The sequence below is a fragment of the Quercus suber genome, unplaced genomic scaffold (assembly GCF_002906115.3).
Source record: "Quercus suber isolate HL8 unplaced genomic scaffold, Cork oak 2.0 scaffold_644, whole genome shotgun sequence".
Classification (NCBI taxonomy): domain Eukaryota; kingdom Viridiplantae; phylum Streptophyta; class Magnoliopsida; order Fagales; family Fagaceae; genus Quercus; species Quercus suber.
Genome location: NW_027070085.1, coordinates 194595 through 207595, shown reverse-complemented (window position 1 = coordinate 207595; position 13001 = coordinate 194595). Strand labels below are relative to the sequence as shown.

General features: G+C 33.4%; 2 protein-coding genes across 2 annotated transcripts in view; one reads left to right on the top strand and one right to left on the bottom strand.

Annotated features, from left to right (window-relative positions):
- Positions 1–4818: 4818 nt before the first annotated feature.
- LOC136064191 (vesicle-associated protein 1-3-like) overlaps positions 4819–13001 on the top strand; it is a 30175-nt gene continuing 21992 nt past the window's right edge. Inside the window, exons 1-4 of the mRNA XM_065765632.1 lie at positions 4819–5062; positions 5502–5572; positions 5679–5760; positions 6019–6134. Coding sequence (XP_065621704.1) covers positions 5011–5062; positions 5502–5572; positions 5679–5760; positions 6019–6134 — 321 coding nt within the window. The 5' untranslated portion in view covers positions 4819–5010. The remainder of the gene's footprint in view (positions 5063–5501; positions 5573–5678; positions 5761–6018; positions 6135–13001) is intronic.
- LOC112010747 (vesicle-associated protein 1-3) lies at positions 6675–12300 on the bottom strand. The gene is made up of 5 exons (XM_024043100.2): positions 12289–12300; positions 11605–11769; positions 11419–11460; positions 9033–9110; positions 6675–7087 (listed from the first exon to the last, which is right to left on the bottom strand). The coding sequence occupies exons 1-5, from the start codon at positions 12298–12300 to the stop codon at positions 6980–6982; spliced, it is 405 nt and encodes a 134-aa protein (XP_023898868.2). The 3' UTR covers positions 6675–6979.

The window sequence follows — 13001 nt, the reverse complement described above, 5'->3', positions numbered from 1 at the left end:
GACTCTTCTCAAATAGGGTCGGATGGCTAATCATATTCACAGAACTTCCTATTTGATTTCTTAGGGTGTATAGATGTGGAAGCAAAATATTTCTATTTTCTCTTTATTTATGCTGCCATGATAGCTGAATTGAGTTATGTATGAGCATCAAGAAACATGGATGTAAAAATTAAACATACCCAAAATAGCAAAATTTTCAAAAGTTGGATTAACTCAATTTTTATGATGAAAATAGTGAGAAAACTCTACACAGGAATAAAAATGTCGTCATAGACTAATTTTTGATAACTCAAAATACAACAATAACAATTAGTTTTTAGTATCAAAATTTCAAAATTATAGCTCACTAACTGTTAGAGATATATATTAGACATATTAGCCCAATGCAATAGGCCCAAGTCCATTCCTACTTGTACTAGTAGTCTAGGGTTTAGTCGCCTATATATACTCATGTTAGGGTTCATTGTAACATAGGTTATTGTACTAAACTCTTATACATAATAAAGATGTAGCCCTTAAGAGATTCTTCCGTGGATGTAGGCCGCCATGGCTGAACCACGTAATTCTCATGTTCTCAGTATTCCTATTCTATGCTTTCCTCTTCCGCATCCACTTTAATATATACAACATGGTATAACACATCACATCGCATCGTTAATAATAATATTGTCTATTTAACATAGTATCAGAGCTAATATTTAACATGGTATCAGATACAAACTTCGTTCTTGACATCAAACAGACATCTCTAGCATGCAAAGAAGATTCTCAGTGCACACCACCATCAGAAGTCACTTGCTTGTCTGCTGGATTTAGACCTCACGGCATCTCGTAGCCACCATGGCTCAGTGCTATGTTCAAAATCTACAAACTCAAGCAAACTCGTGACATCAATCTTAGATCTGTGCAAATTCAAGCTTTGCCTCATGAAACCAACCACATAGATGTGCCCTACGGCATCCCGCGAGAAAAACCTAGAAGTCCGATCACCACTGAATTTTGCACGCGCCTCCACGCGTTGACGAAGTTTCTACCAACTTCTCCACGCGCCGCCGAGGATTTCACATGTTCAGATCCTCCTGTAGTTACATGCGCTGCCCTGATAGCCTTGTAGCCCGCCGATCTGCAAAATTGAGAAATCTGGAGCTCATCGGATGTTGCACGCGCCCTCACGCGCCTCTAGGATTTCGAGATTCTCCTCCACGCGCCGGTAAACATCGCATGCTCCTGCCATGCGCGGGAAAACTGCGGCTGATGTCATCTGACGTCACCGGATGGCGTCATCACTCTACGTCAGCAGCCACGCAGCACGTCCACATCAGCCCTAGTCCACGTCAGCGACATGTCATAGGATGACGTCAGCAGCTCTGCTACTTGATCTGTGACCCGACCTGGAAACCCGGAACCGACCCGGACCAGTATCTATTGACTTTGACCCTGGACCAGTTGACTTTGACTTTTTGCGTTAACCTTTGACCAAAAGTCAAAATTTTCTGATAGGGCCTATCTTGCTCAGTTTTTCGCATAGATTCCAATTTTGGACTCTGTTTCTTCATTTGAAACTCCTAAATTGTTCAATTGGCACATTCTTTATTGTGGTTTCTTCAGAGGCATTCTTCAAGGCATCTACAAGTGATCTTTTCATACTTATCCAACTTCAAGTCTTCATCAAGCTTCCACCTTGAGTTTGAGGGAGGGTGTTAGAGATATATATTAGACATATTAGCCCAATGTAATAGGCTCAAGTCCATTCCTACTTGTACTAGTAGTCTAGGGTTTAGTTGCCTATATATACTCATGTTAGGGTTCATTGTAACATAGGTTATTGTACTACACTCTTATACATAATAAAGATGTAGCCCTTAAGGAATTCTTCTGTGGATGTAGGCCATCAAGGCTGAACCACGTAACCCTCGTGTTCTCAGTGTTCCTATTCTATGCTTTCCCCTTCTGCATCCACTCTAGCATATACAACATGGTATAACACATCACATCGCATTGCTAATAATAATATAATTTTTAACACTAACAAACTAGTTAAGATTGATCACAGCACTTCTGCAACTCATGTCACTACAAAATTCTCTCTTCCTGCTAGTGAGTCATTTAGTTTTCATAAGGATAATCTCCCAGGGTTGTCCACTCTGCCTGTTTGGGGGATTGTCTTGGTGCCTTTTCTATTTGAATAAAATTGAAGTTTATTATTATTTTTTTTTAAAAAAATTCTATGTAAAATCAGTTTATCATGTTGATCAAAGAGATTTGCTCTAAATGGACCATTGTAGAAAAATAATAATAATAAACAAGACCATATGGAAAATGAAATTGCATGAGCGGATGAAGTTATAGAAAATGATATGGATAGAGAGGTTAAGACTTAAGATAGATACTATGAAACATGTTTTTTTTGTTTTTTTTGTTTTTGTTTTTGTTTTATTTTTTTATGCCTTGTAAATTTGTAATCAAGCAAATTTGGTCTTCGTGTGCCTCAAATAGGAGAAATTATAGGTGAGAATCTTTTAGTGGAATTGAGAACAAGTGACACGGTCCACCATGACTCTTCTCAAATAGGGTCGGATGACTAATCATATTCACAGAACTTCCTGTTTGATTTCTTAGGATGTATAGATGTGGAAGCAAAATATTTCTATTTTCTCTTTATTTATGCTGCCATGATAGTTGAATTGAGTTATGTATGAGCATCAAGTAACGTGGATGTAAAAATTAAACACACCCAAAATAGTAAATTTTTCAAAAGTTGGATTAACTCAATTTTTATGATGAAAATAATGAGAAAACTCTACACAAGAATAAAAATGTCGTCATAGACTAATTTTTGATAACTCAAAATACAACAATAACAATTAGCTTTTAGTATCAAAATTTCAAAATTATAGCTCACTAACAAACTAGTTAAGATTGATCACATATATTCTTTTATGCTCTATACTTTAAATGTTGTATTCTTATCAAGGAAGTCGATACCGTACCGGTACCGGCCGTACCGGCCGGTACGTACCGTACCGGTTGCATACCGGTATCGAAACATTAACGTTTCGTACCAGTTTAAATACCGGCCGTATCGACCATGTACCGGCTATACTGGCCAATTTCGGATAATACCGGCCGGTACCGGGCGTACCGACCGGTACATGAAAAAAGTTTTTTATTTTTTTTTATTTTTTTTATTTTTTTTTATTTTAAGTTTTGTAATTTTTGAATTTTTGTTAAGGCAGAATAGTAACTTATTTGCATTAATTTATTAATATTATTTTTTTTCTTAGTATGCAATGGTAATTTTTAAGCTTTCTATTTTTTATATTGTGTGTGTGTGTGTGTGTGTGTGTTTTTTTTTTTTTTTTTTAATTGATACTAAAGTCTAAAACCATGAACAATTAGTTTTGAATTAAGAAAATGTTTTATGGTAAACTTTTATATTTATTATAATATACACACACATACATGTATATATTTATTTATAAATATAAAAAATAGCGGTAAACCCGAAACGGTACACCGATATTGACCGGTATCCAAAATATATCGTACCGCTGGACAAACCGGTACAGTCTCCGGTACGGTATTGACTCCCTTGATTCTTATCCTTGGACAATCTCATGTGTGTTTGTTTGGACGTTATGTACGATCACATCCGATACTTTCTTTTCTTAGTGTTGTCATAAGTTCTAACGTACAGACTAAATTGACAACATATCTCTCAATTGAAGTTGCAAGGTGTGCATACCCTTCAATGAAGCTGGAGGATGTTCTCATTGTATCTTTTTAAAGCCTTGATTTTAGGTACAACTATAACACAATACAGCTAATAAAAACAAACCGCACCAAATCAACACACAGTTTTTAATCATAGATTCTTTTGTTCCAACACACAAAAAATAATAACAATAATAATAATAAAACTCTAACACAAACTTAGCCTACGTGACAGAATATAATATAACTGGCTGTCAACCAATTTTTCGTGGACCATATCACTCATAATTAATTACATCAATAAGTTTCAGTTAACTCGATCAATAAAGTCTTTAATGGTTAAAAAAGAGATTTAGAGTTTAATTTTTGTCTATACAAAAAAACTAATTGGTATCTTTATTTGATAATAAAGAGCTATCATCAAAAGAGGACGCCATAAATTAAAATTCTTTCAAAAAAATAACAATAATAATAATTAATCACGTGAAAGAGTTATGACAAAAATTAAAAATTTATTCTCTAGTGCTAGATTTTTTTTATTTATTTTAAAATAAAAAAAAAAGAAGAATCTGATCCAAAGAAAACTCAACTAATAAATTGTTTTCATTCTGTTTACTATATAATAATATTCTTGGCAGACAAATGCATTAATTAATTAATTCAAAGAAAATAAAAAAAGAATCAGCATTTAGTAATGCAATGCAAATCCCAACTGGACACAAAATGCCACAAATAAGAACCTCCGAACTTCACTTTCTACCATTTCTACCCCTCAACAACACCCCTCCAAACACCACATCATACACACACCCCAAAAAAAAAAAAAAAAACCCAGGGGTATTTTCGTCACACCAATCTCAATTACCCCAGATCAACCTAACCCAAGATCAAACCAAAAAAAAAAAAAGGCAAACCAAACAAACCCAAATCTTCCGTCACCGTCTGTTCAATTCTCGCACGTGACAGCCCAATCACCCACCGTCAGATCATTCAAACGGTCAAAAAAAAGATTCCTTAAAATCGCACCCTCATGTGACGCTATCTCCAACAGTCCTTCCATATTTTAAAAACCACGAAAACTGTTTTCCGTGATTTCTATTTCCCAAAAAATTTTGTCAGATCATTCACAAACATAAACATTTCTATATTTATATCTATATATTTATATATATATATAGGATTTCGTTTTCCGCGAACCCTAATTCCAATATTTCTTACAACAATTTTTGTTTTTACGTTTTTCATTTTCAAAAAAAAAAAGAAAAAAAGAAAAAAAAATCTTTAGGATTCATAGCCATGAGTACTTGGGATCTTCTCAACATTCAACCTACAGAACTCAAATTCCAAGGTAGGTTTTTCATTTTTCCCATTCCTTTAATTTTCTCAGTCTAATTTCTGTTTGGTTTAATTTTTTTTTTTTCCAAATGCTGCTTTGGTTTGATCTGAATGCAAAATGCACGTTGATAATTCATGATTTGCCCTAGTTTTCTGTTTGGTTCCTGGGAAAATTTTGTATTGTGTTTGTTACGCGAGAAAATTGAGGGGGGGAAATAGAACATGATTTGGGTTTTTGGGGTTTGAAACTTTTCAATTTATTTAGGTTGCTTTCAGAATCTGTAAACTTTATGGGTTTTGTTTTTTATTTTGTAATTTTTATTTCTGTTTGCTGTTTTGTCTAATTGCTCATGATGTTTTTTTTTTGGTTATTTTTCCTGTTTGTAACTTTTTTTTTTTCAATTTGTTTGTTTCTGATATTTGGGGTTAATTTTGGCATGTGATTGGTAAAGTTGAATTGAAGAAGCAGAGTTCATGTTCTATGCAATTGACCAATAAAACAGACAAATATGTGGCATTCAAGGTAGTTTGGTTTCCTATTGAATTTTAATATTCTGTGTTTAATATATTTGGGTTAGCTGTGGTTTGGCATATTGTATTATGCTTATCTTATGTTTGTAATTGAGTAGGTTAAAACAACAAACCCCAAAAAATATAGCGTCCGACCCAATGCTGGTGTTGTTTTGCCTGGAGGCTCATGCAATGTTATAGGTAAATACTTTAATTACTTGTAACTCTAATAGTAAGTGGTTCTTCTTGTTCATTTTTTTAATGTATAAAATATGTTATTTTTCCACTTTCCACTTTAGAATTTGAATTGCATGATGATGGGTTTTATTTAAATAATTTTTGCCACATTGGTTAAGTATTAATTTTAAAATGCTTGTCCAGGTTCTAAAGTTCTATCATTTTACATTGTAATTTGTCTATGTCAATGGTTGATGAGTTTCTTGGCATGTATTCTGGCAGTAACAATGCAAGCTCAAAAAGAGACGCCTGCTGATTTGCAGTGCAAGGACAAATTCCTTCTTCAAAGTGTTGTTGTGCCTGATGGTGTGACTACGAAAGACATAACCCCTGAAATGGTGTGATGGTTTTCCTGCCTCTTTTTTTTTTTTAAAATAACATAATACATTTTTTAATGTTTACTATTTAACTAAAATTATTTCATATTTTAGTTAAAAAATTAATTCATTGATAAAATACATTAAATAAAACATTTTTTAAAGTGAAGTTTGCTAGAATGCATTCCACAATAATACATTTCCACAATATAATTACCAAACGCAGCCTTAGTGGGTGCAAGAAAACATACCCATTGTTCACTTCACCAGGGTGGGGAAAATAATTGAAATGAAAATATATTGATAGTAGCGTGGGACAAACAATGTTCCCATGCAAATTACAAAAAAGAATATGGAACCATTATGTCATGCAAGTGCAACACACAAATTGGGTCTCTGGTGGATAACAGTAGGTCTTACTGGAAGAGCAAAACCATAGAGCTATCAGGTCCAGGAAGAGCTCCCAACGTGTAGCATATTTCACCAAATATTCAGCATCACTAGAGTTGAAGCAAAAATCCCTAGATTACAATCTGTAGTAATCAAAGAGCTGAGCGCCAATTAAATAAACGAATCCATTCATAACACTCAAGGAGAGTAAAAAATCTTAACTAAACCAAACAATCAATATTGTGCATTGAGTTTACAATAAGCTGAACTCATCCAGCCACACCTCCAATCAAGAAAGTTTGTTTAAAGAAATAATAATCATTCAAAATGTCAAGTAAAATTATAAGAGGCTACAATTTACACACTATATAAAAAGACCTAAAAAGTCTTAGAAAGATATGGGGCAACAACAACAATCTTGATTCCAACAACCGGGTAAGAAATAAAAGATTTGCTTGAAATGCAGGTTTCTACGTTTACTTAACGAAGTAGCCAGCCAAGATGCCAATGAGACCAACCAGCACCACAATCAATAACGAGAAGCCACCAGCACGACTTTTGCTAATTTCTTTTCTCATAATATCCTGTCAAACATAGTAATGACATTATGACAAGGTACAGCAAGTATGAAACATAAAATTTATTAAAATGACAAAGGAAAGCAGGATGGAGTAAATTGATAAAATGCACCACATTCATCACAAAGAATTACACATGCAAAAAGGGTATTTGTAAAAGAACAAATGTTCTTTCCATTTTAACTATTATATTAACTTTCAATCAAGGATGCTGGATTCATTGCAAGCCCCAAGTCCATAAAAAAGGAAGAGGGAATTTTGAACCGATCAACCAGCAAATACCTAACTAAACCAAGTTGAAGGCTAACCCCACAGGAATAGAATCATTAACACACATACCCACCCTTCTAAATAAACTAGAGTTTCCTTATAAAATTCAGCACATACATGTGTGACAGCAGTCTCTCTATATATGTATTTATATAAACATTCCATGACAATAATTAAGTACTATATCTTACAAGTGGTAAATACTTCTGTACCACTCAAAAGCAGTGAATTAGAGAGAACTTTTGTACAACAGACTATCAAATACTTAACATGCTAACTGAAGCAGATGGATTAGTTGTTGTACCCACTTTGCTTAACTGAGTTTCAAGATTGACAGTTACGTATGGCCCCATTCAAATTATTTTAGTTAAGTGAAGTAGGGCCTTCTACTGAAACCACATAACAAGATAAATCACACAATCTCTAGAAAATATTGGAAACAAGCAATATGAATATGAATTTATTGGAAAACCACAGGAGTATTTAAAAATAAATAAATAAATAAATTTAACACCATAAATGCAAAAACAAAACCAATACCAGCTCCTGACGTAGTTTTTGATTTTGTTGCAAAGCAGAACTTTTCTCCTCAGTCAACTTGGAAATCAAAGACCATGCCTGAAGGAAAAATATCCATTAATTATTGCTTTGCAATATGGCAAGGCAATCAACCAATTCTATTAAAGGGAAAATGAAAATAATCCAGCACAATAAGCACAGAAGTAAATTAGACAAAACAAACTTCATGCAAAATGAAAGACAAGCCTTTTCAAAATTAACAAGAAGATAGTACTTAACAAAACTTTTTTTTGATAGGTGAAGATAGTACTTAACAAAACACAACAATTTTCCTATTTGGTANTTTTCTCATAATATCCTGTCAAACATATTAATGACATTATGACAAGGTACAGCAAGTATGAAACATAAAATTTATTAAAATGACAAAGGAAAGCAGGATGGAGTAAATTGATAAAATGCACCACATTCATCACAAAGAATTACACATGCAAAAAGGGTATTTGTAAAAGAACAAATGTTCTTTCCATTTTAACTATTATATTAACTTTCAATCAAGGATGCTGGATTCATTGCAAGCCCCAAGTCCATAAAAAAGGAAGAGGGAATTTTGAACCGATCAACCAGCAAATACCTAACTAAACCAAGTTGAAGGCTAACCCCACAGGAATAGAATCATTAACACACATACCCACCCTTCTAAATAAACTAGAGTTTCCTTATAAAATTCAGCACATACATGTGTGACAGCAGTCTCTCTATATATGTATTTATATAAACATTCCATGACAATAATTAAGTACTATATCTTACAAGTGGTAAATACTTCTGTACCACTCAAAAGCAGTGAATTAGAGAGAACTTTTGTACAACAGACTATCAAATACTTAACATGCTAACTGAAGCAGATGGATTAGTTGTTGTACCCACTTTGCTTAACTGAGTTTCAAGATTGACAGTTACGTATGGCCCCATTCAAATTATTTTAGTTAAGTGAAGTAGGGCCTTCTACTGAAACCACATAACAAGATAAATCACACAATCTCTAGAAAATATTGGAAACAAGCAATATGAATATGAATTTATTGGAAAACCACAGGAGTATTTAAAAATAAATAAATAAATAAATTTAACACCATAAATGCAAAAACAAAACCAATACCAGCTCCTGACGTAGTTTTTGATTTTGTTGCAAAGCAGAACTTTTCTCCTCAGTCAACTTGGAAATCAAAGACCATGCCTGAAGGAAAAATATCCATTAATTATTGCTTTGCAATATGGCAAGGCAATCAACCAATTCTATTAAAGGGAAAATGAAAATAATCCAGCACAATAAGCACAGAAGTAAATTAGACAAAACAAACTTCATGCAAAATGAAAGACAAGCCTTTTCAAAATTAACAAGAAGATAGTACTTAACAAAACTTTTTTTTGATAGGTGAAGATAGTACTTAACAAAACACAACAATTTTCCTATTTGGTACACTTCCCATAGGGTAAGGTGCCCATTTAAACCTTAGCAACCAATTTTTCAAGATAGATGGTTCTTCATTACTAATCAATATCACCCATTATCCCATCCATTAAACAACTCATGCAAACCTCATTTCTTCTACTTCTAAATTCCTATCCACTGGCATAGCATATGGCTATAGAAAGTATCTGTATCAAGAGAGAAAAAGACATAAAATTTACATGAAAGAGTGAACTCCTGAAATAAGGCTGAGAATGGGGCATCTAATTTTGTGTTGACCCAACTTAAAATTTAATCTTGAACTTTAGAACATGTTTCACATTGAATTTTATCTGTATCTTGTTGTCACCATAACAAGGCTGAGATGAGAGCATCTAATTGTAAGCCAATACCTAAGACAATTTTTCAAGATAGATAGTTCTTCATTACTAATCAATAACACCCATTATCCCATCCATTAAACAACTTACGCAAGCCTCATTGCTTCTACTTCTAAATTCCTATCCACTGGCATAGCATATGGCTATAGAAAGTATCTGTATCAAGAGAGATGAAGACAAAAATTACACAAAATAGCGAACTCCTGAAACAAGGCTGAGAATGAGGCATCTAATTTTGTGTTGACCCAACTTAAAAATTAATCTTGAACTTTAAAACATGTTTCACATTGACTTTTATCTGTATCTTGTTGTCACCATAACAAGGCTGAGATGAGAGCATCTAATTCTAAGCCAAAACCTAAGACAATGGGGGCTATAAGTAGTTTTTGTCAATGATACAGCAGAACATCAATCGTGCCAAGTACAACAAGTACACCTCTGACTTTATTACTTAAATTATTTCATTTATGTAACAAATTTTCCCCACTATACTTTAGGCCTGTAAAAAGCCAACTCCAAGCATGAAAACTAAAATTTAATTAACTAAACATATTAGCCTCCACAAAAGCAAGAAAGTGAAACTATTGGTTTATATTAAATTGCTACACCAATAGCTACAACCTACAAATAACCTTACTCTTTGATTTCTCCCAAATTTGCATTTTAAGATTTGACCCGACTAGAAGTAGGGAGGAGGGTGTGACTAACATGTAACTTCCTGAACACAAAATCAATAGTTCTTTACTTGAGAATGTCCCATAGAGTGGATGACAACCACACAGAGGCCAGGCTATTACCTGAAATCCTAAAGGAGAAAATGCCTTTCTCGGCACAACTGGAGTAAAATAAAAACAAAAATCTTAAGAGAGGCATGTCATTTAATAGCAAATAACTGGACCAAAAATTTCCACTCCTGCTAGGTCCATAAAATTTCAAGGGCTCCCCAATTTTGGATTTTCCTTTCATGCTGGTCCAGCCAGACATGCAATACTACATGAAGAGCCACTACCAAAAATCTTTACAATTTGTCATTTGATTGAAGTGCTAAACCAAATCCCCCTAAATCAGTTAACATAATATAACCTACAATTATAAGTACATAGGAGGTCATCAAAACTGGAACTCGGTGACATGATTAAGACAACAAACAATATTAAACTGACTATATTAAACTGACTCAGTTGAGAAAAGAATAATGTAAAACATCAATGCTATATTACCATAAGGACATCTAGCACCACAATTTACTATTGCCATTTTGCATCAACATTTAACATCATTACAAATTTAATTCATACTGAAGAAAATAACAAATAGAGAAGTTTTCCTCAAAAAATGGTAGCTATCAACAAAAAGATTTTGGCAATACCAATTAAGTGTCAATGAAACATAGAAAAAAATAATACAATATGAAGCATCAACAACTTATTTTATGATTTGATGAAGCTCTGCAGTCTTTAGTTCCCTAAACTTTGTAAAGCATCATACCCATTACCAGCCATTTTAACCCTAGGCAGACATTGACTCTTCCAAGAAAGGCAATATCAAACTATAAGCTTGATAACACCACACAAATCCTTCCAACTATTTATATACACGCAAAATAAGTAAGCATAATTATTATAATGCTACATGGTTCAAACATCCTTCATTAAAATGAAATACATTAATCATTAAAAATAACAGAGGTTTACCTCTGAAGACTTCTCATTAGGCTCCTCTAAAGATCTTGACACCTAATTTTAAAACATTTAAAACATTATCCCAGGTCAACAGCAAACCAGAAGGCTGTCAAAGTCTCCATACAAGCTACTTAAATAATGTTTAAAATGTTAAGAAAATAGAATAGATTTCAAGACAGGAAAAGTAAAAACACTTACAGCATCAAACAATGAACGATTTTGATGACCATTCTCAAGCACTGATGATGCCCTTGGGGAAGAAACTTCTTCAGGTTCTTCAGGGACAGGTGATGGGGGATTCGCAGGAATGTAACTGACCCTCAACTTGAACTCTTCCACAGCCTTACCACTCTCTTTGTTAAACTAAAATATTATACCATGTTAGTCCACGAAAGAAAAGAAAAAAAAAATCCAAAAACACAACAACCCCCCCCCCCCCCCCACAACCATGTAAGGTTATGCACAATTTTTTTGAAAAAAAAAAAAAAAAATTCCTTAAGTCTCATCTTCTTTCTTAGTAATTAATTTCTCTACCATCTTTTCTGTTTCCTCAGATTTTATATTTTTATATTTTTTTATTTTTGCAAAACTTAGATACAGTTCTTTAATTTTACTACATACGTTTCTCAATAAAATTTAAATACATAATTTGCATTGATCACTAAAACACAAATAATACTATCTTTTCCATGAACAGTTAAATGCAGAGTGTAACATCAGATGGTTCGCATATAACCTGACTAGCTTCCTTCCCTTATTCACAAAGCTCTCTTATAAACTTTCTGAGAACCACACCTCTTCCGCCAAAAAGAAGCCTACCAAATCATTCAAGTCCACACAAGTTTTGCTTTATATTATTCTTCTAGTAGTAATATGACATACCGCTCTCACCATTGCTCTAACTTAACCTTCTACCTTTCCTTCTCTCATTTCATTATATTCGTGACACATGAATCCACACAAGAAGAAATATCATATCTTCCAGATGCGTTAATATTGGACATTCGTTAATATTGGACATTCTCTCCAGGCTTACCCTCAAAACCCTCTCAGTGCAGGAACGTCTTTAAAACTTGTTAAACAATGATTCACTCGCCTTGCTTCACTAAGTTACATCTTGACAAAAGTTCAAGTTGTTTATAATGAGGATTTTATAGTTTTGAAGACACCATTGATGGGAGTGCGGTAGCTGATAGTAGATTAGATTTTTAGACCAAATTTGACTAAAAATGCATTGAGCCTGATGTGAATACTCTAAAACTATGCAAGAAGAAATCTATATATATAATAATAGGTGAAGCAGAGAGAGTGTGAAATTGAATGCTAAATTAGAACTCTAATTGTGTGCCACGTGTACACACCAAATTAGAATTCTAATTTTGTGCCATGTGTCTAGAATCTGAAATTGAAGTTGAATTTTGCATCATGTGGCTAAATGTATTTGATCCCATTCTCATTAAAACCACTTCTATGTATCGGGTCAAGAAATATATATAATATGGAAAACATAATTTTGTAAAAATATGGTATAAAAAGAAGAAATGAAAGGAAAAAAAAAAAAAAAAATACATAATTTTGTAAAAATATGGTATAAA

What these genes read in the sequence shown, in the direction of transcription:
- LOC112010747 (XM_024043100.2), bottom strand. An exon ending in CTAATGAGAAGTCTTCAGAG is followed by an intron (nt 9,111 to 11,418) that starts GTAAACCTCTGT and finishes TTTTTCCTTCAG; the next exon opens with GCATGGTCTTTGATTTCCAA. An exon ending in AAAAACTACGTCAGGAGCTG is followed by an intron (nt 7,088 to 9,032) that starts GTATTGGTTTTG and finishes TATGTTTGACAG; the next exon opens with GATATTATGAGAAAAGAAAT.